This window comes from Monodelphis domestica, chromosome 1, assembly GCF_027887165.1.
Source record: "Monodelphis domestica isolate mMonDom1 chromosome 1, mMonDom1.pri, whole genome shotgun sequence".
In the NCBI taxonomy this organism is placed as follows: domain Eukaryota; kingdom Metazoa; phylum Chordata; class Mammalia; order Didelphimorphia; family Didelphidae; genus Monodelphis; species Monodelphis domestica.
The window spans coordinates 177,400,791-177,422,814 of NC_077227.1; the positions used below are offsets into that span (position 1 = coordinate 177,400,791).

Consider the following 22,024-nt stretch of genomic DNA (forward strand, 5'->3'; position numbering starts at 1 on the left):
CTCTCCAGTTTATTTTACAGATATAGAAACTGAGGCCAATGGGGTAAGTGACTTGTCCAGCATCATGAAGCTAGTAAGTGTCTGAGGTCAGATTTGAACTCAGAAAGATGAGTCTTCTGGAATCCAGGCACTATCCACTGAGCCACTCGACTGTCTTGTCTTCCCTCATACCAGTCCTTAAGTCTGTCCCCATTCCCAAGTATAATTCTTTGAGACTAAGGACTTCTCTTCCTCCAAATATCTTACTCATCATCACCAAGACAGACAGGCACAGACATGATCAACAAAGAACAGGCTTTATTGGGGTGCACAATTCCAGTTTATGATGCTCTCTGCCTTCCCCCTTTTCCCTCACAGTTTTCACATTTTCAGTTCCAAAAAGATTTCCAGTTTTACCCATTCCTGGGTGGCCTAAGCTGCAAGCTCAGTGTCTTGGCCTCATTCTCATCTCACCATCTTCCTTGGAGGTGCAGAGGGTTCTGAGCTCCCCCTGACGAAAGGGTACAAGGGAATGGCTTCCCTGGTCCTCCACCATTTTGCCTTTGCCATGTATTTTCTCTTCTTGAGGCTGAGCTGGGGAAGTCAAGGGACCAAATGCTCAAGAAGGGAGCAGGATTAGAAATCCTCCCCCTTCCCCTACCTCCTAAGGCAGACCATGTGCCTCCTCTTTCCCTCCCCTAACAATTTGGAGAATAATATTAAATATAAATAATTTATATAAAATGGCTCGTAAAAAAGCTGTTGAAGGAGATACAGAAAAGAGAAGGAGAATCCACAGTGGAGAAGGGAGAATGAGATGAATAGAGGGAATGAAAAAAATTGAAGGGGAACAAGTGCCTATCCCACCCCCAGTGTCCTATAGGATAGTCATGGGGGGAGAGGATGACAAAGATAGGGACCTCCCTGAGGTCTCCAGAAAACAGGGGAGTAGTTGACCATTCCAGGCAGAGGAGGGAGTGCCAGGCTGGATTGGAATGGGTGGGTGGGTGGGAAGGTAGGCAGGGTGTCCAGCAGGGAGGGAAATGTGATGCTCAGGGAGCTAAGCCACTGAGCAGGGTGGTGAATTGCAATGCTTGCCCAGCCAGTTCAGTAACCCGCTGGGCCATCTCTTGGGCAGCAGGACCTGAGGGATAACCTAGGGCGGCACCCTTGACAGCCAGCACAGCGGCCCGTAGTGCCTGACCCAGAGCAGCCCCTGCAGTGCCAACCTGGGTGCGCAAAGGGGCCGATGCAGCCAACCGGCCCAGGGTGTCCCCCACAAACACCAGCCGGTGGGCTGCTACTACCACTCGTTTGCTGTGGGGCACAAAGAGACGAGGGGGATGGTTGGCCCTCGTACTGGCCAGTAGGGCTGCCACAGCTGCCTGCAAAGCTGAATAGTGGCTCTGGCATTGCCCAGCATAGAAGTGTAATAGCTGCAGGTCACCTGAAGGCAGATCGAGGGGCTCCCCTGGGGTTGAGGCCTCCTGCAGGGAGAAGCAGCATTACTTAGGGAGGCTTTGAAAGAGCCCCAACCCTAGGAGCAGCTGACAGCTTTTCCTGTGTGAGCATCTCCCCCTTTTAGAATCCATTCCCTTAGCATTTATCCCTGAGATCATCCCCTTATTTTATAGGTGAGGGACTCAGAAAGATCAGTGATAGTTCTATAGTTTCTCACTAGGTGCCAAGGCTAGGATTAGAATTCAGGATCCCTGACTTCCCATCTAGTGCTGTTTTCAATCAACTGGGGCTGCCTACTTTTCTGTTTCCTAACATAGTCCCCTCTCTCTTAATTTTAATCCTTTGAATTCTCACATCTCCCTCAAGCTCTAGCTCCTTTCCCCCTTAATTCTAATGATCTCCTTTTGAATTTTAACTTTACTTTTCTCATTTAACGTCTTCCCATCTGAGCATTCAATCTCTCCTTTGAAATTTTAACTGTCCCCTTGAGTTTTTATTTAGCCCCTTCTCCAAATTATTGCCTCCTTCCCCAGAAGTCTCTCAATGCTCCCTATTCACACCCAGGAGTGTTTTACCTGCTCCTCTGGCATCGGGCTCTCTCGAAGCATCGCTTCAGGGCCCCCAGGAGTGGCCCCATCCAGGGGATCAGACCCTTGGGCTCTTTCCATCCCCTGTAGGAGGGGACCAGAGTCTCAGTAAAGGGGGAAGAGGAAGCCTGCCTGGGTCTTTCCTTAGACTAGGTCTTTTCCTAGACTGCCTACCTGGATTGTTTGCCCCTTTCCTCCTTTTCAGTTCTCAAATCATTATCATTATCATTATCATCATCATTTTACTTAAGGTTTGTGCGAAGCACTTTACATATATGATGAGAATTTGATTATTTAATAATTTTTATCATGATCCCCCATTTTTTAGAATAAATTTGAAAGAGACCTTAGAACTCTTCTAATCCTCATTCCCGACCCTCCATTCTGCCCCATTTTATGGATGAGGAAAATGGAGTCCAGAGAAATGAAGTGATTGTCCAAGGCCATATATAAAGGACTGGAATCTGAACCCCGTACCCTCTGACTCCAAATTCCCTGTACCATGATGCTTCAGGAGCATCAGAAATGTTAAAGGGGCAAAGGTTGGATATAGGGGAAAAAATTTGACATTTGGATAAAAGATCAGAGCTTGGGGTTAGGAAAATGGAGTTGGGCTTAAGAGTCTGAACTGATTCCTAGAACCAAGAAGCAAATCTAGATTCAGTCTGTGTGAGGCAGTGGATGGAGAGCTAGTATTGGAGTCAGAACGATATGGGTTCAAATGTTACCCATCCTATGGCATGGTCATGGGACAAATCATTTAATCTCCCCATGCCTGAGGCACAGAGCCATGTTTTGCAGGTAGTGGTGGTGGTGGGGAAGCTCATCACACCATCAATCCCCAAACCCCTCCAAGGAGGGGGGGAAGAATGACAGTGAGATGATACTAAAACTCTGGGAGAACTCCCGCTTTGCTCCCTCCACTTGCCTCCTTTTAGTCTGTCTCTCTTGAGATGAATAGTGGAGGAAGGAAGGATCAGTGTGCAGAGGCTGTGCTCACCTTGAGATGAACGTAGTCATACTCCTCGCCCAGGGGGATGCCCTCATACTCATTGTGGGGATCTGCCGTGTCTGCCCCTGCATCAGCCACTCTTCCCTCCTCATCTCTCTCAGTTTTGAGTCCCATATAGCTGGGCAGGCGAGGAGGTGGTGGGGGCAGTGGCCGGTCCTGAATGCTGCCTTTTCTGCCAGAAGCAGGAGAAGGGATGGGAGATGGGGCTGAGAGTTCCTGGACGGGCAGGGCAGGCAATGGACGCCGGGACAGACTCTCAGTAGAGGGGAGCCTGGGCCGAGGAGGTGGAGGTGGGCTCCGGGCCAGGAGCAGAGCCAGGGTCTCTATATCATTGGGGGCAGAATTGGGGCCAGGGGGACTGGGTGTTCCAGCAGGTGGAGGTTCCTCAGGACCCAGCAGGGGCACGTCATAGATGGCTTCGTCGCTACTGGTGGAGGTGCTCTCTCCCAGAAGTTCTTCTGGTGCCTCATACAAATTGAGCAAGGCTGATGCCCGCTTCAGGTTAGAGGGGGCTGCATAGAGGGGGGGCTCTGGTTCTCGCCCCCCTTCCCACTCCAGGTCAGATTCAGGAGAAGGCTTCAGAGCTGGAGGGACATCATAGGGAGCATCATCTCCCCCAGGGAGCTGAGTGGATGCTTGGGCTAGGGGACGGGGAAAAGGAACTGGGGAGTCATAGGGGCCATTGGAAGGAAATCGAAGAGCAGTTGTGGGGACATCATAAACCTGGAGGGGAAAAAGGAGCTCAGATCAGGGAGACTCAGAAAGAGGTTCCTTACCTCCCCAGAGAATATCTTTGCAGCCTTCAAACTTGGGCAGATTCCTCTTTTTGTCTCATGTTTCCTCCCCTCCTCTCCCCATTCCTGGAAGCCTCCTTAAGGCAGAATTTCCCAGTTTTCCAAACATCTTCATCCTTACCTCGAGGGCATCTCCAGGAGCATCTATTTGTGTCCCATTACTTCTGGGGACTTTGTAGATGGCATCTGGGGATGGTGGGCAGGGCCCAGATGAGGGCCTTGGGTCAGAACAGGGCCGAGGTGGAGGAGGTACCACATATACCTGAATAAGCAGAAGTATGGCATGGATTAGTAGGGTTGGGAGGGTAGGGAATAAGAGAGTCATGCTACCATCTCAGGGGGTACAGTATAAAGAGCTAAGGTCCTCAAGAAAGAGAAGCTACATTCAAAACCCTTTGCTACTTTCAGTCACTCATTTAATCTTTCAAGGCATCAGTATCCTTTACCTATAGAGTGTCAGGGTTGTACTATATGGTTTCTAAATTCCAGCTCTAGATCCAGGATCCAAAAAGCATTAGAGCTAGACAGAATCTTATAAAATATCCAGTCCAGGGATTCTTTTAACATGGTGTCTGTGACTTAAAAAAATTTTTTTTATTTGATACAATTTTTAAAATTTGATACAATTGATCTCCTATTTATTTATTTTTGGATGCATTTTAAAAAGTTTTTCTGAGAAGCGATCCATTGACTTCGATGGATTGCCAAAGGGGTCCAAGGCAAAAAAAAAGAGAAAAAACCCTTGATTTAATCCAACCTTCTGGACCCTCTTCTCTTCTCCCTCTATATACTACTTTGCTTGGTGAGGCTCTTGTGGATTTAATGAACTGATTATGCTGATGATTCTCAAGATCTACAGTACCTAGCCCTAACCTCTCTGCTGACTTTGGGGCATGTGTCTTTAACTAGCCTTAGCCATCTTAAACTAGACATGTCCAAGACTGAACTCATTATCTTCTCCCCTAAAACCCACCTCCTAACTTCCCTATTCCTGCCAAGGGTCCTACCATTCTCCCAGTCCCTCAGATTCACAACCCAGAAGTAGTCTGGACCCCTCACTTTCTCTCAACACCCTCCACCCCATATCCACATTTTTTGAATATAGCTTCCTTCTCTCCTCTGACATTGCCACCAATCCAGACACATCATCTCAGTCCTGATTACTACCAACAAACAGCCTGATGGTGGGACTTGCCTGCCTCAATTTTCTCCCCATTCCAACCCATCCTGATTGTCCTAAAGCAGAAGTCCAACCCTGTCACCCCCCCAACCCCAACTCAGTAAACCCCAGTCCCTTCCTATGGACCCCAGAATCAATACAAACTCCGTCGACCAATAAAGCTCTTTACCATCTAATGTCTTCTACCTTTCCAGTCTTTTTAAACCTTACTCCCTGCCATGTACTCTTTTCTCCAGTGACCCTGACCTCCTTGCTAGTCCATGAACAAGACGGCATATCTCTAGGTTCCTGGCATTTTCTCTGGTTGTCCCTCCTTCCTAGAATATCCTCCCTCATCTCTACCTCCTTCCCATTCCAACTAATACCTCTCCTTCCAAAGGAAGGTAGAAAGCAACGTCTTCCCTCTCTTAATCATTTCCTACCTGATTTGTACATATTTGTTTGCTTGTCATCTCCCTTTTTAGACTGTAAGCTCCTTGAAGACAGGGACTGTTTTTACCCTCTTTTTGGATCCTCATTGCTTGGCAGAGTGCCTGGCATATAGTAGACCTCAGTAAATGTTTACTGACTGACTTCCTCATCTTACAAAAAAGGAAATCAAGGTTATTGAGGTTAACCCAAGATCATATGGTTAATAATGGTGAGAATCAGAACTAGAATGGAGTTCTGCTGACTGCTGACTGTAGACTCTACCTTGATATCTATGTCTGTGGGCATCTAGGTGGTGCAGTGGAATGAGTGCCAAGTCTGGAGTCAGGAAGACCTGGGTTTCAAATCTAACCTCGGACATTTACTAGCTGTATGAACCTGGGCAAAGTCACCTAACCCCATTTGCCTCAGTTTCCTCATTTCTAAAGGAATCTGGGAGAAGGAAATGGCAAACCACTCCAGTATCTTGGCCAAGAAAACCCAAAATGGGACCATGAATTGTCAGACATGACTGAAACAATTGAATGACACATCTGTGTCTGCAGAGAAAAGAGTATAATGAAGGGAACAATGAGGGTGGCAGGGAGAAAGGCTTTTAGATTTGGGGGCCCAGGGAAGGAACCTGGGGCTTTGCCCAGGGAAGTCCGAGGAAGGAGGATTAGTCTGAGTTTTCAAGCAAAGGATGAGGAGGGGGAAACCATCTTCTAGCCTCTGCTTACCTCCTGTTCCACATTACCCAGCCCAGGGACTGGATCAGATGTGCTCTGGTGAGTGGGAGGCACCTGGTAAAGGTTGCACTCAGGGTTGGGGCCAGTGGGCAGAAGCTTCACTCGGTTGGCAGGCACAATCCCCTGCTGGCCATGGAGGGAGCAGAGGCACCAACCTGGCAGTCCTCCTGCCCCTTCTCCTTGCAGCACCCGGAGGACATCACCACGTCTGAAGGACAGCTCCTCTGGAGATTCTGCTGTGTTGTCATAGAGGGCCCGGGCCAGCTGGGCCTTGGTGGGGGAGGAAAGGCAAGAGGGAGAGAGAAAGTATTTGGTGATCCATATTCTTCTTCAAATGAGGCAGCATCTAATTGAATCTTCCCGTGAAAATAATAATGACAGTTTACATTTAAGGCCACAGAGTCATAGGAGTTAACACTGACGTAGCAATCCTCTAGTCCAAACCCCCTACCCCCCCCCATTTTACAGAAAAGGGAACTGAGGCCCAGGAAGGTTAAACAACTTGTTCAAGATTGTCCAGATAACTAACAGAGTCAGAATTTGAATCTGGGTTCCTTGATTTTCAAATAGTGCTGTACTTTTTAGGATAGCCCCACGAGATTCTGTGGTATCTGTTGCCTGAGGGCCAGGCATTGTACATTTTGCCTCTAACCTAGGGTTCTAGGGCACCATTAAAGGGATTGGAGCATCTCTTGTCCTTACCATTAGTTCAAGCCTCCACCTATTAGGTTTCCACAATTTTAAGGATCCAAGCACCCCAGTTCCATTTAACACCTTAACAGATTAGTTCTTACAAAGGAATATTTATTTCAAAGATGTAGCAAGAACAAAACTACAACTATTGCCCCCAGCACAGATGAGATTCATAGTTTAATTCAGTTCCTGTGTAGCATCCATCCAAGAGAGACTAACCAGCTTGCTAATGGCCAAATAACTCATATAAATAGAATCAGGTTTCCAGTCTAGGGCTTCTGACTTCAAGTCTGATCTAGTCTACTGTCTTGGACATGGCTAAGTGTCAGAATGGATAGAGCTCTGGGCTTGGAGTCAGGAAGACAGGAGATCAAGTGTGAGCCTCAGACACTTACTGGTTGTTTAATACAGAGCAAATTACTTAACTTTTGTCTGCCTCAGTTTACTCAACTGTAAATCAGAAATGATAACAAGTATCTATCTCCTAGGGTTGTTTTGAAAATCAAATGAGATAACATCTGTAAAGTGCATCGCATAAAGTAGGTGCTTAATAAATGCTTATGTGTGCCCCCTCCCCAGTCATTTGTTCAGGTTTCAAAAGAGAATTCTTTTTCCCACTTTACAAATCAAGAAAGTAAAATAGTAAAAGAGATGGCCTAACCCAAGAGTAGAACCCAGGAGTCCTTTATCCCCTGAACTGAAAGTGTTTCCTTAGAGGATTAGAAGGCAAAGGCTTTTGGCCCAGATTGTTCTGCATACATCCTAGATGGCAGGATTCTTGGATGCTTTGGGTAGAGTCCTTACCCAGAACAGAGATCCCGAGATTCTCCATCTTTTCCTAGTTTCCCAGTATACTGGAAAATGGGACCAAGAGGAACTAAGATTATGCTTTCCCTGGGCACTGTGTCTCCTTTTGCTCTTTAAATATCTTTGGGCTGGTGGGGAATGTGCTGGTGGGAGGGTATGGAAGAGTTGGCTTTTGAGTACAGGGGTCTCCAGAGAAAAAGGAAGGACTCTCCTATTTGGATAGAGTCTTGGGGCAGGGCAAAAGAAGAGAATCTCTCACTCTCTGGAATCTGGCCAGTAGGGATGAAGCCCAGTGCCGGGAACAATATATAATTGCTGATTGATTGGTTGATGAAGGGGTGGGGTTTCTCTTGCTCTCCCAGCTCCCTATTGGGTCCCCCCAGATGAATTGGGGGGAATGGTTCCCTTCCCCCTCCTTCCCCCCCCCCCCCCCCCCCGCCTACAAGGTTTGTTTAATGGGGGGTGGCAAGCAGCCATGTGCTCCTTGAGAGTCCCCCCTCCTAAAATCCCGTTCTGCCAGCTGTCTCCTCCCTTTGTCCCCAACCTCCAGTGCCTGGAAAGTGGCCTGAGGCTCTACTGACATCATCTCTCTTCCTCACCCCTGTTTTTCTTTCTTTCTTAGGCTCCTTATCTCTCCTTCTGTCCGTTTGCTCCTTTCACTTTCTTCCCTCTCTGTGGGGGTGCTTCAGGTCCTCTTTCACTCCCTCCGATCTTTACTCAGTCTCCTCCCGTTGCCCCCTCCCCTCCTCCCTTTCTCCTGCTTCCGAGTGCTTTCTTCCTTGGGAGCTGCCACTGGCCATCTGTCCTGTTCCTAAAAAAAGCCCGTAGGATTTTTGCCTTCATCCTTTGCCCTCTCCCCACACATCACAAGAGCTGTCTCAGGAAAGTAAAGCAAGGGATTGGGGAACACAAGTGTGGGGAGGTGGGGGAGGGAGAGACGGAAAAGAAGAGAGAGAGGGAGAGAGAGAGAGAGAGAGAGAGAGAGAGAGAGAGAGAGAGAGAGAGAGAGAGAGAGAGAGAGAGAGAGAGAGAGAGGAGAAGAAGACGAAGAAGAAGGGGGGGGGGAGGGAAAAAGTGAAGGAGAGTCTTAATGAAAACAGCCAGGAAGACACAGAAAAGATGAATGAGGGGGTGGAAATTACAGGAAGCACAAAGGGAAAAAAGCTAAACAAAAACAAAAACAACTGAGAGGAGGCTTTGGAGTTTTCTTCCCACCCTGCTCTCTGCTCCCCAGGTTGAGACTCACCGACACAGCCATGGTCCCAGTTGCCTGTCTTCTCCCCCTCTTCCTCTGGACTGCTTTTGGGTTCTGGGCAGACTTCAGCAAGAGGCTCCCAACATCATGGTCTGGGGCCCAGTGCCAGCCCCTTCACATGGGGAGAGGCGGCCCCCAGTCTGGAGAGGCTGAGCAGTGACCGGAGCTGAGGTTTGAGGAGGAGAAAGAAAACCCAGCAAACCCCTAAACCAGGAGGCTGCCTTTGGGACAAGTAGAGGGGCTGAGACTTCTTTGAAGTCGTCATCCAAGGGGCTCCGACAGCTTCTTTCCCTCCTTTCCCCTCCGATGCTGATGGTCAAGGGAAAGGGTCCCTAAGGATTCGGCTCATGAGGCTGAGTAGCTTGAGTCTGGGTGCACGTACCACATGCCAGAGATCCGGGGAGGACTTAGAGGCCAAAGTTAGGAAAGGGTGAGAAGCCAGGGTTGGGCACAGCTTCAGTCTCTCCAGGGGCAGGGCTCGGAGTGGGGAGGATCCTGGAGTTGTTTGGCTGGGTAGGTAGCTCGGTCTGAACAAGGCTTGCTCTTGGCACCTGAGGGTAGAGGAACTTTTATAAAAGTTTCTCAGGGATGTGGTTTGCAGCAGCCTTGGAAGAGGGGATGGTGGAAATGGGAAAAGCTAGGAGGGAGAGAGAGAGAGACAGAGATTGAGAGAGATCGAGAAGGGTGAGAGTCAAGGCTTTTGTGGGACTCTCAGGAGATTGCAAAATCCTTCTGGAGCTAGAGCCAGAGACCTCACAGAAAGGGAGGTGGTGGGGGGGGGGGGGGGAGGATTGGAAGATTTGGATTGTCATAAATTCCAAAGAGCAAAAACTCATACACACGATCACACTAGTTCACACACACTCAGACCCTCACACCCAGAATACATACCTACTTTTATGTCAGTGACATGACCTCTGTGATAAAGGTTGACTTGGCAGCTGCCCTTACACACACACACACACACTTACAGGGAATGGGACACACTTACCAACTCACTAACCAGCTCAACAGACATGGTCACAGTGGCCTGGCTCCACAAATTTCCTTCTGGCCTCATACAGCATCTTCAGGATCAGCCGGTGCCCAAACATCTTTGCACTTCACATACATGTGCCACCCCTCTCTACTTCCACTCAGGCCACCCCGATCTCTCACCTCCCACCCACTCTTAGCAATGATTTCCCCTTCTCTAGTGCTAACAGGGCTCCAGTGTCTGATTTCCTTGGGGGCCAGTGCTCTGGGGACAGTCCATCCCAAACTCCAAAGTGTCTCTTCTATAGGAAAGAAAAGCAACCAGCAAAGGAAAGAAGGAACAAAAATATCAAAGAGGGATGTCCTGATGCTGGGGCAGAGGTAGGTCTGTTCGGGATCAGAGAGAGACAGACACAGAGAGAGACAGAGACAGAGAGAAGAAGAGAGAGACAGACACACACAGACACACACACACACACAATCCAAGTCCCTGTGGCAGGGAGGCGGGGTGGGGTAGTGGGGAGGAGACCTTAGTGGGGGACAGCCCAGTCCTCCTCGAGGGCCATGCTCCACCCCCTCTTGTCTTCTCTCCTTCCCTCCTTTCTTTCCGCTTCACTTGCTCCCTTCCCTTAGACTCACTCTTTCCTTCTTAGTTGAGTTCTCTTCTCTCTGGTTCGTTAGCTTTCCTTTCTCTGTTCTGGGACTCGGTCCTGAGGATTAAGAGAAGAGGGAGGGAAGCCGAGAGGGAGAGAGGGAGGGAGGGAGGGAGGAGGAGAAGGAGGAGGAGGAGGACAGATTTCTCTAAAGAAGGGTGTTGAGTTACAGCTCCAGTCACCCTCCGGCCAAACCGCTCCTGCTCAGGCTCTTGCTGCTGCCGCTGCTGCTGTTTCCCCTTGAGTTGCTGGCTCTCCCTGCCATCTTTCTCCTTTCCTGGATTACATAGAGATACAGAGGCTATTGGGATTTCTCTGCCCTGTTCCTGTCTCCCCATTCTCTTCTGTTTTCCTTTGGCTCGTCTTTATCAATGGGGCATCTGCTTCTCTCTCCTCCGGCTGCCCCAAAGAGCTACGTCCCTCAAGTTCGCGTTCCCCACTCTGAGATGCTGTCGTTGTAAGGACTCTAAAGTGGAATTTGGTTTATGTGACCAAATCCAGCTTCAAGAGCAACAGTCTGTGTCTGCCCCCTTGGCAGTCTGGTGGAGGCACTGGCCCTTTTCTCAGAAGGATATTTGTAAATGCAGAAAATAAAGCCCCAGGATAACAAAGGAAACCAATTAGATTGAAGTGCAGTTATGAGAATCTTTGAAAAACCCAACATATGGACTCCAGGTTAGAGGGAAGGAAGTTGCTGTATATCAGGTGGGGGTAACAGGCCTAGAGAATGAATTCCTTCAAGATTAAGTTTACAGGAATCCTCATGCAAAGTGTAGTCAAAGCTGGCGTGAGTTTGTGCAGATCCAGCTCTATGGTTCCAGGACTGGAAGTAGGCCAGTTCCCAAACTCTTAAAATCTTCAGCCAGTCTGGGCTTGTCCTCCATTCTCAGCCTGCCTGGTTCAAACACCCTCTAGAGAGCAGAAGTGAAGATTGTCAGCGACAGAGGGCTCTTGTAGGGGAAAAGCAGGGGAGCTATATTTGAGCCTGGGCAAGGTTCTGAGAATGGAAAGCCATCCTGTCTCCAGGAAAATTTTATCTAGGAAAAAAAGGGGGCGCCACAAGCTCATCCACAGAGCTCCTCTTCTCTACCATTATTCTTCTTTCCACCTTCTCTCTCTTCCCCTCTAAAATTCTCTTTTTTTCTTGCTAAAAAACCAACCAAACAAAAGACTGTCATCTTTCCTATAGCTTCCTGACTCTTCATGGGGAAAGTACATGCTTGGGTTTGTTTTTTTTTCCCCAGGAGGGGTTTGCCTGGATCAGGCCATACTCATGCCAAGTCTTCACTAAGACTCAATCAATGAGGTGCACTTTGCCAGAAACTTAGCTGGGTTAGACTTGTAGTCTGTGGCTGGGGAGCAGGATGAGGCTAACTGACCCGTATGGGAATCAACTGATGACTGTCTGAGAGGTGGAGTCTAGGCTGTGTGTCTAGTCCTTCCTCCTCCAGGAAAAGGAAGGTGCTGTGTTAGTTTGTAGGTCATGGGCCTTGGGAATTAGTGAACTCAGGAGCACCATGATGTAAGCTAGCTATGTACATTCTGGGGCAGAGAAACTAAAGACTTTGGGGGGGGTTGATTTAGGGGATGTCCCTAAATACTAAATCAAGAACAAGGTGGGTGGACCTCAGGTTATGTTTGGATGGGATTTCCCCAGTCCATCCCTATGGTAGATGTGAACAGAAAATGTTGTCTATGAATTTTCCCTCCCTTACTTCAAGTGGCAAATTACTTACTCTTCTTAGAATAGACTTTCTGGTCTAAGACTGGTCTGAATTTACTCCTCTATGATAAGGTAACTCCTCTTGGTCTTAGGGCTCATGGGTACCCTAGACATACTATTTGGGTCCTGTGACACTCCATCTCTTGGCTCTAGGCTTTTTCTCTGGCGGTACCCCATTCTTGGAATGCTCTCCTTCCTCCCCTTCAACCTCCCTGGCTTCCTTTAATTCCCAACTGAAATCCCATCTTCCTTAGTAAGTCTGCTCCAAATCTTCTCAATGCCAGAATTTCCTCTCTTTTAATAATTTCCTATTTATCTTTTACGTAACTTGCTTTCTATATATCTGTTTGCCTGTTGTTTACTCCATTAGACTATGAGCTCCTTGAGAGGCAGGGACTGTCTTTTGACTCTTTTTGTATCCATAGCTCTTAGCACAGTGCCTGGCACATAGTAGTGTAACAAGGGAATCACTTTAAAAGACTGATATATATTAATTTAAGGTCGCCAAGGAATTCAGCTATGTAATTCCTAAATGAAAAACTCAAGTCAGCCGTCAGCCTTTTCTGGAGTTTAATTACAATAGGAGTAAGAAAGGAATTAGAGATAGAGAGAGAGAAAAAGGGAGAGAAGGGAATAGGGCTTAAATACCCCTTCTGTTTAGGCTGGGCCAAAAGGCCCAAGCCCTTAGATAGCTGGGGCAAAGAAAAGAGATCAGTCCCTATTACTCACGTGTCCAAAATGGAGAAACAGTCTCAGAGGCCCCCACCTTCAGCTTCCTTCAGAGCAAGCCTTCACAGAGTCCACCGCAATCACCCCGACCAAAACTCCTCCCTTCGAGTCTCCAGACCCCCTATCTTTAAGGAAACCCTCCAAGTTCCTCCCCTCAGTTCTCCCATCTACCAATCACTCTTCATCAATTTCCCTGTGCCAATGGAGGCTCTAGCTTAACCCAGGACTGCCCAGAGGTTTCTGGCTTTTGCACATGTCTGTTGAAGGTTATATTTTCAAATGATTAAATCTTTACTCCTTTGCTACAGCCCTTTCTAAATCCTGTTAACTTGAGTATGGTAGAGATTGGAATAATTAAATTTTGATCTAGGCTGCAGCCCTTACTCAATCCTATTAGGACTGAATAGGGTGGAGATTTATTCCAAGTATCTCCATTGTATCAATTCTAAAATCAATCAAGACTCAAAGAAATTCCTGTTCTATGCTTAAGCATAGGTCAAAGTCCTTTCCATTGTTCAGCAAAGGGTTTCTGTCCTAAAGTAATCTTAAGAAGGGAAGAGAAGGAACCTCCCATGCCAATGGAGTTCCCATTCCAATAGACTATCAGTAAGAAAATTTCCAAGTATGAAATATCCCAATGGTGAAATTTCCAACATTTATAAGTCTAAGGAAATTTGAGGTTTACAATCCCCCCTGATGATCATTGGGAGACTAGTCTCCCCATTGATCATTTAACATAATCATTTTGTAGTTCTAAATTCACTTCTAACTAAAGATATACACAATATTCAATTTTCTAAGAGAAAATTAGAATAGTGAGAGAGGAAATAGAAAAGAAAAGAAAGCAAAACCAATGTTTGCTAGGCGCATTGACAGAAAGCCAAATTAGGGGCAGTCCCTTTTGGCATAAATGTTACAATAAATGTTCAATCAAAAGTTCAGTCCAATCAATCACATCCAAAGTTCATTCTTGATCTTCTTGATGAAGTGTAGGTTTTCGGCATCTTTCTGCAACAGTTCATTCTCTGGATATAAAAGTTTCAAGCTTCTTTCTTGAAGATCTTTTCTCAAACAACATCAAAATCTTTGAAATTTTTTATAACAGTAAAATCTTAAACAAAAGTCTTGGATTTTTATAAAAATAAAATCTCAAACAAAAAAAAATTCAAAAATGAAAAAATTCTTAGATTTTAAATTAAAATACAATCCCCCCTGAAGTAAGTATTAAAAAAATATATCAAGTTTAGCTCAGAATGCAAAGTTCAGTTATGGGGGTGTATGTGTCAATTATCAAAAGAATAGAAAAATAATCAAAAACATAAGAAAAACTCAAAATAGACCTTGTATAGGTCCAGATTAAAGTAATTTCTATCCCACAAGTATGTAGGACAGAATGCAGTAATATTTCACTTAGCCATTTGTAGCCAAGACTACAGGAAGTTGCCATAATATAAGAAGGAAAGAATTAGAATTCTATTTTGATGGGGAAATGTCATTCCCTTGTCTGATTTTTTTTTCTTCAGAGATATAGGGAGCCAGCATGATAGTCAAGCTTTGTACTTGTTTGAGTACTTCGAAAAGAGTGTAGATACAAGGAAGTCCTACGACTTAAACATAAGTTAAGCGTCGCAACCTCGAGTCTCACTTAATATTTCTTGGGTGCTCTATTGGCACTATTCAGGTTTAGTCTGTGCTCCTTCTTTTTATCCCTTTTCCTGGAATCAGACACAAACATTAATCACAGTCCTATAATATTTTATCAATAAATGGCAGGTTCCTATAGTTTAAAGCTTTAGGCATATATTGATATTATAGCAAGAGTATATATATTAACTTGTATTACTGCAGGGAAAAATAATATTAATATTAATTATGTGTACCTTCAGTACAAAAAAATGAGAAAATCAAATATTCTGATCAAAAAATAAAAAGAAATAAGAAAAAATAAGAAAAAATCAGTAATTCAATATATTCTTGAAAAAAAAACAGCATCCATTTGTCTATGGATTATTATCTCCAATTCATATGATAAGATAGAGTCACAATTCATATGATAGGATAGAGTCAATCAGTCTCAGCAGAAGATGCTTTCTTCACATGTGAGCAGTGAATCCAAGAGTCTCTTTCTCCAATCTTTATAGATGTTTTTTTTTATAGGTGTTTTTTATAGATGTTAATAATATTTGGAATGGTCCTTCCCATGAAGGTTCAGTTGCTCCAGTTCGCTTAAAATTCTTGATATAAACTTTATCTCCTGGGTTCAGGTCATGCAGAGAAAAGTCTAATGGTCCGGCTTGTACTGCAGCTCCGGATTCATGAAGTTCACGTAGTTTGTGCTGTAACTCCTGTATATAGGAAGCAATAGTAATATCTCCCCCTAATAGCGATGTATAAGCCGGGGAGAAAGGCTTAGCCTGTATAGGCGGATGTCCAAAAAGCATCTCAAATGGTGAAATATGTAAGTCTCCTCTAGGCCTGCTTCTAAGATAAAATAGGGCCAAAGGGAGAATTTCAGGCCATTTTAAATGGGTCTCAGTGCATAATTTTCCAATCATAGTTTTAAGTTCTTTGTTCATCCTCTCAACTTGGCCTGAACTTTGGGGATGATATGGAACATGGAATTTTGGAGTTATCCCCAAGCAAGAATATATTTGATTTAAGACAGAATCGGTAAAATGACTCCCTCTATTGGAGTCAATACGTGCTGGTAGGCCAAAGCGAGGAATAATTTCTTTTAAAAGCACCTTAGCAACAAAATCTGCTGTGGCTCGGGTTGTAGGAAATGCTTCTGGCCATCTGGTCAGTTGGTCTATTATGACCAAACAAAATTTATATTGTCCAGCCTTTGGCATCGTTATAAAATCTATCTGCAGGTGCTCAAAAGGTGTGTAAGCCAGAGGACGTCCACCAAAGGCTTTGCCACGAAAGGCATGTTGGTTATATGCCTGGCAGGTAGGGCAGGATGAACACACTTTAGAGGCTACAGTAGTTATACCAGGGGCTATCCATACTCTCTTGACAGAGTCCACGATGCCCTGGGTGCCAAAATGACCATTTTTATGAATAGATTGGCAAATTTGGTTATAGAAACTTCTAGGGAGCAGGGGTTTTCCTTCAGATGACACACATACTCCATTAATTTGTTTTGCTTTAAATTTTTGTTTCCATTTTTCCACTTCCTTTTCATTATAGGAGAGTGATAAATTTAAATTATCAGTGGTTGTTAATGTTAAAATTAATCCAGGTCCTTCTATGGCTGCTAGTTTTGCAGCGGCATCTGCTCGGTCATTTCCTCTAGAGACAGGGTCAGAGCCACCTGTATGGGCAGAGCAATGAACTACAGCTAGGGCTTTAGGCAGTTTGAGAGCAGAAAGAACTTCATTAATAATTTCTGCATTAGCTATGGATTTTCCAGCTGAGGTTAAAAATCCTCTCTGGAGCCATAGCATCCCGACTGAGTGACAAATGCCGAAAGCATATCTAGAATCCGTATAAATTGTTGCCTTTTTATCCTTGGCAATTATACAAGCTTGTTTTAGAGCTATGAGTTCTGCTCCTTGAGCGCTAATGTTAGAAGGTAGTGAAGCTGACCATTCAGTGGCAAATTCTGAGACTACGGCAGCTCCAGTGTAACATATGCCATCCCTCATGAAAGAGGAACCATCGGTAAATAAAATCAGATCTGCATTGTCTAAGGGAGTGTCCAAGAGATCATCTCGAGGCTTTTCTGCCATGGACACTAATGTTTCACAGTTATGTAATGGTTCTCCTGAAGTGGGTAAATCTGGAAGCAAGGTGGCAGGGTTAAGAGTTGAACAGCATTTCAAGGTAATATTTTCACTATTTAATAAGGTTATTTCATACCTTGTAATTCTCTGATCCGAGAATGCCTGTGTTCTATGTTTTACCAATAATGCTTCAATCTCATGTGGGCACATTATTGTTAATGGACATCCCAATACTAAATCAACGGTTTTAATAAATAACGGCCCTTAATAAATAAATGTTTACTGATGAATGAATATAAAATTCTACGAGTTTCATGGGAAACCTCACTGCCCTGGGAAGGAATGTAAGATCCCCTTCCTGGTGGGAAAGTGCCTTGGCCTGGTTCCTCTTCAGTTGGCCATTATCATTAACTAGTTGGTGTAAGGAGGGAGATAGAAACCTAGAGGGAAGCTTGGGTAGGACCCCTGCCAAAGTAAGAGCAGGAAAGATATTGTTTCTAAGAATTTGCTTCTTAGAGAGGCAACATTAATTTCAAAAGGTCTGCAGCATTTCAGAGGCTTTAGAGGGACTTCAAACATCCCACTGACTTCAAAAAATCCACAGGGCCATCAAAACATGTGCCAGACAAAAAACTGGAAAATGAGGAGATGCCCTTCAATTGGGAATGGCTGAAGAAATTGTGGTGTATGTTGGTGATGGAATAATATTGTGTTCAAAGGAATAATAAAGTGGAGGAATTCCATGTGAAGTGGAACAACCTCTAGGAAGTGATTCAGAGTGAGAGGAGCAGAACCAGGAGAACATTGTACACAGAGACTGATACACTGTGGCATAATAGAATATAAAAGACTTCTCTACTAGCAGTAATGCAATGACCCAGGACAATTCTGAGGGACTTATGAGAAAGAGCGCTGTCCTCATCCAGAGGAAACACTGTGGGAGCAGAAACACAGAAGAAAAACAACTGCTTGATTACATGGGTCGATGGGGATATGACTGGGGATGTGCTCTAAAGGATCACCCCAGTGCAAATATTAATAATACGGAAATAAGTCTTGATCAATGTCACATGTAAAACCCAGAGGAATTGCGAGTCGGCTACAGGAGGGGTTGGGAGGAGGGGAGGGAAAGAACATGAATCATGTAACCATGGAAAAACTTTCTTAATTGAGCAATAAAATAAATTTAAAAAAATAGGGGAGATGAAGCAACGGACAAAAAAAAAAGCCATGCATCAGAAAGACAATACTTCAGCAGCCAGAAGATTCTCATGTTCCAAAGCAGAGAAGGCTAATTACCAGTGTCACCAGATTGTGTGAGTGTGTGCTTGGTGGGCATGATGTGTGGTGAGACTGGTAAGAGTTTTACCAGAGAGAGAGTGGAGGGCTCAGATGACTCCTTCATCTTTGGCTTTTCCTCCACCTTCACTTCATTAGCCTACTCCTCCACTCTGCTACCTACTCCCTCTCTAACTTCTGTCTCTTTTCTGTAGTGAAAGCCAGACTAGAAGTCTGAAAGTTCTGGGTTCGAATCACATCTCAGATACTCAATAGATGTGTGACCCTTTAGAAGTCACTCAACATCTTCCAGACTCACTCAGTTTCTCATTTTTTAAATGGAGAAAGCAATTGTTCTTGCCTCACAGGGCTGGTGAAAATAAAAATTTTAAAGTATATAAAGTGCTTCAAAAATGTGAAAATACTATGTTAATGTTAATGATTATTGTTGTTATCTTATGGAAGATGGAAATCCATGTTCATGTATGTGACAGGAGAAGCCTGGTCTCCTGCCTTTTCTACTTGATCGGGCTGTTGTTCTTTGTCCTTGAAGGGGTCCAAAATGACGTCCCTGGTGATGTCCTTTGACTGGAACATAAATTGGCTTTCAGTGAAGCAGAGTTGCCTAAAGCCTCTCTTTCAGTGTCATCAAAGTTCCGTGGCAAGACAGAAGTCAAGATGACTGTCGATGGCTCAGAACACAGTGGATGACCCTTTTCTACCTCTGGTTGAACCCAAGGAGGCCAGCATAGAATTGGTGACATTATTTAGGGTAATTTCAGGTCTGAGAAGTAAGATTGGTGTCAGAAGTGGGGCTACTTGGTCCTGCCACTGCTTGGCTTGGGAGTTGAGACTATATCCATGGAGGAACTCAGTGAGCATGGTGGGCAGTTACCTATAGAGTAGATGAGGATATGGCAGGCATCCGTCTTCTTGCCACCGGATTATTGGTTAACCCAATCTAGCCCTCAGAGCAGTTTTTCCTTAACTAAAAAGTATCTTCTTATCCTGGGCAATGTGAAGTTCAACGACGACGACAACAACAACAACAATTTTTGGGGCAGCTGGGAGGCTCAGTGGATTGAGAGCCAGGTCTAGAGATGGGAGGTCCTGGGTTCAAATCTGACCTCAGACACTTTCCAGCTGTGTGACCCTGGGCAAGTCATTGAACCCCCATTGGCTAGTTCTTACCTCTCTTCTGCCTTGGAGCCAATATACAGGATTGATTCTAAGATGGAAGGTAATACTTTTTAAAAAAATGAATGAATGAGAATAGCTTGACTAGAATGGAGGGCAAAGGTTGAAAAAAATTAGGAAATTAAGGTGTTTAAGAGCCCTGAAGATCAGGCAGTAGCTTAGAATATCCTTGTATATGTGTGTGTGTCTAGGCTCTAGAGAAGGTATTCTTCCCGTCATTTTTTTCAGTTGTGACCCCTTTTGGATTTCCTTGGTAAAGATATGAGTGGTTTGCCATTTCTTTCTCCAGTTCATTTTATAAATGAGAACTGAGGCAAACAGGGAATGTGACTTGTTCAGGGTCACACAGCCAGTAGGTTTCTGAGGCCAGATTTGAAATGAGGAAGATGAGTCTTTCTGACTTCAGGCCCTGATGCTCTAGCCACTGTAGCACCTAGCTGCCCACCATAACTTTTTTGTATTAGACCCCTTTCAGAACTCCAGTAAAACCTCTGGAATCCTTCTCAGAATACTATTTTTAAATGCATAAATAAGAAATATAGGCTTAAAAGGAAGCTAACTCTAGTGAAATACAGTTATTCACTGAGATAACCTATATCAGATTGTTTATCATCTAGTGAATAGAAAGGAGAGGGAGGGAGGGAGAAGATTTGAATTACAAAAGATCAAAAAGCAATTGTTTAAAAAAAAAAGATGTTTTTACATGTAATTAAAAAAAGGAATTTAAGGTGGGAAAAAATTATGTGTTTGTTTTAAACCCTTGCCTTCTATCTTAGAATCAATACTTGATTTCAAGACGGAAGAGTGGTAAGGGTTAAGCAATGGGGGTCAAGTGACTTGCCCAGGGTCACACAGCTAGGAGGTGTCTGAGGTCAGATTTGAACCCAGGACCTTCCATCTCTAAGCCTGGCTCTCAGTCCACTGTGAGCCACCCAGCTGCCCCAAAAATTGTTCATTTATTCTTTTTATTTTTTAAAATTTATCATTAATTCATTCTTGAAAAAAAGAGTGAGTGCCTTCCATAAAGTCAGCAGTCTCACTCTCTTTCAGAGTCATCAACGTTCCATGGCAAGACAAAAGTCAAGATGACTGGTGATGGCTTGGGATATGGTGGATGACCTTGGGGTCTTCGAAGCATGCCCTAGGTACGAGGGGACTAAAAGCAATTTTTATTTATGCATGTAAATATGTGATCATATAAAAATGTATAAAATACAAAAAATTGTAAAAAAAATTATAAAAAGAATTTACAATCTAGAAGGGGAGAAGAGATTATCTATACAGTAATCATAAAAAAAGCGCCTTGAGAGTTACAAAGTTCTCCAAGAGCTTTGCCATCATGACTGGGTGCTATTTGACATGGAGGATGGAGGAGCTGGTAGTTGAACTAGGCTTAGGCTGGATTTCGACAGAAAGAGGAGATGACATTCAAGGCTTAGAGAATGGACAGAGCAAGGGTGTAGGTGCAGGTCATTTATTTTGGCTGGGGCAGAGTATAGGAGGGGGAGTGGCTCAGAACCTCAGTTTCTTTGTCTGTAAAATGAGCACACGATCTACATGAACTTTACAATTAATAAATGATGCACTATTTAAGCATAAGCTATTAAACTCTGGGACTGTGGCCATGTCTTGAAACCTCAGTTTCCTCATCCACACACACACACACACACACACAAGGTTACCCTAAAGTCTACAGCCTGAATTTCAAGACCCTCCTTTAAACACTTGCCAAATGAAGGTCTTAGACTAGGTCAGCAGTTCTCAGAGAGTGGTTTGAGGATTCCAGGGGGTCCTGGACATCCTTTCAAGAGGTCTGTGAGGTCAAAACAATTTTCATGATAATATTAATTATTATTAAATATTAATTATCACATTATACCTAGATATTAAATAATAAATAAATTATTAATAATAGTTGCCCATTAAAATATTCCTGCCTTTTCCAACTACTTATCTGTATGAGGTCAAAAAACAAATATTCTTCAACCAAAACATCTTATCCCAAAAGATTGAATGAAGAACCATGTGATAAGGACACTGGTGGCTCAGTGGATAAAGGGCCAAGACCTGGAGGCAGGACCTGGGTTCAAATCTGGCCTTAGACACTTCCTAGCTGTGTGACCCTGGGCAAGTCACTTAACCCCAACTGTTTACCTCCTTATTCCTCTTCTGCTTTGGAACAATACTTAGAATCACTTCTAAAATAAAAAAGGCACTTCTAAGATTTCTAAAGATTAAAAAATATATATAGCTTCAGGTACTTGCTGTGTTATCTTGGCCAAGTTATTCAATTTCTGTCTCTCTCAATTTCCCCATCTGTAAAATGGAGCACTTAACTCTCACAAAGTGGCTGTGAGAATCAAATGAGACAATATTTGCTGCATGCTTAGTACAGGTTCTGGCACATAGTAGGTGCTTAATAAATGCTTAAATTCCTCGGGCTTCTCTGGAGAAATCTTCCTTGGGCCCCGGTGGTCAGGAACATTGCCCACGTGCTTCCAGTACGAGATTAACATGTAATTGGGAAATATTTAATAAAACAGATAAAACACAATAAAACTCAGATAATATTGATATGTGGTTTTCTAAGTCAATATTTTGTCCGCAGGAGTCATTCTCTCTGGTTCAATGACTCCGTTTTATTTGAGTTTGATATCACAGGTGTAGTGTGTTCCTCCCCAAGTGCTGGTTCAAGCCTGGGGAGGTTTTCTGTGGCCTGGAAAGAGGGTTAGCCTTAGGGTGTCAGAGACCCCCCCTCCCCATCTTACCCACCCCGGGGTGCTGCTCTGTATCCGCCTCACCCACACACCCTCCAG

At 44.5% G+C, this 22,024-nt stretch overlaps 1 protein-coding gene across 6 annotated transcripts; it reads right to left on the reverse strand.

The window, feature by feature from the left end:
* Positions 1 to 277: 277 nt before the first annotated feature.
* EFS (embryonal Fyn-associated substrate) lies at positions 278 to 10,647 on the reverse strand. Of its 6 annotated transcripts, none has more exons than XM_056810072.1 (8): positions 9,917 to 10,633; positions 9,308 to 9,476; positions 8,917 to 9,091; positions 6,162 to 6,440; positions 3,955 to 4,095; positions 3,028 to 3,762; positions 2,016 to 2,111; positions 278 to 573 (listed from the first exon to the last, which is right to left on the reverse strand). In XM_056810072.1, exons 3-8 carry the CDS (start codon positions 8,926 to 8,928, stop codon positions 445 to 447), a joined length of 1,392 nt encoding a protein of 463 aa, XP_056666050.1. In that variant the 5' UTR covers positions 8,929 to 9,091; positions 9,308 to 9,476; positions 9,917 to 10,633; the 3' UTR covers positions 278 to 444. The 6 variants fall into 6 exon arrangements, with proteins under 6 accessions (XP_056666050.1, XP_056666046.1, XP_056666049.1 ...); XM_056810068.1 differs by having other exon boundaries at positions 278 to 1,466; XM_056810071.1 differs by adding an exon at positions 1,427 to 1,466 and having other exon boundaries at positions 8,917 to 9,476.
* Positions 10,648 to 22,024: the final 11,377 nt, after the last annotated feature.

Coding starts and splice junctions, on each gene's coding strand:
- EFS (XM_056810069.1), bottom strand. Junction 3,763..3,954: donor CTCCTGGAGATGCCCTCGAG/GTAAGGATGAAG, acceptor TTTCCCCTCCAG/GTTTATGATGTCCCCACAAC. Junction 2,112..3,027: donor ATGACTACGTTCATCTCAAG/GTGAGCACAGCC, acceptor CCCCTCCTACAG/GGGATGGAAAGAGCCCAAGG.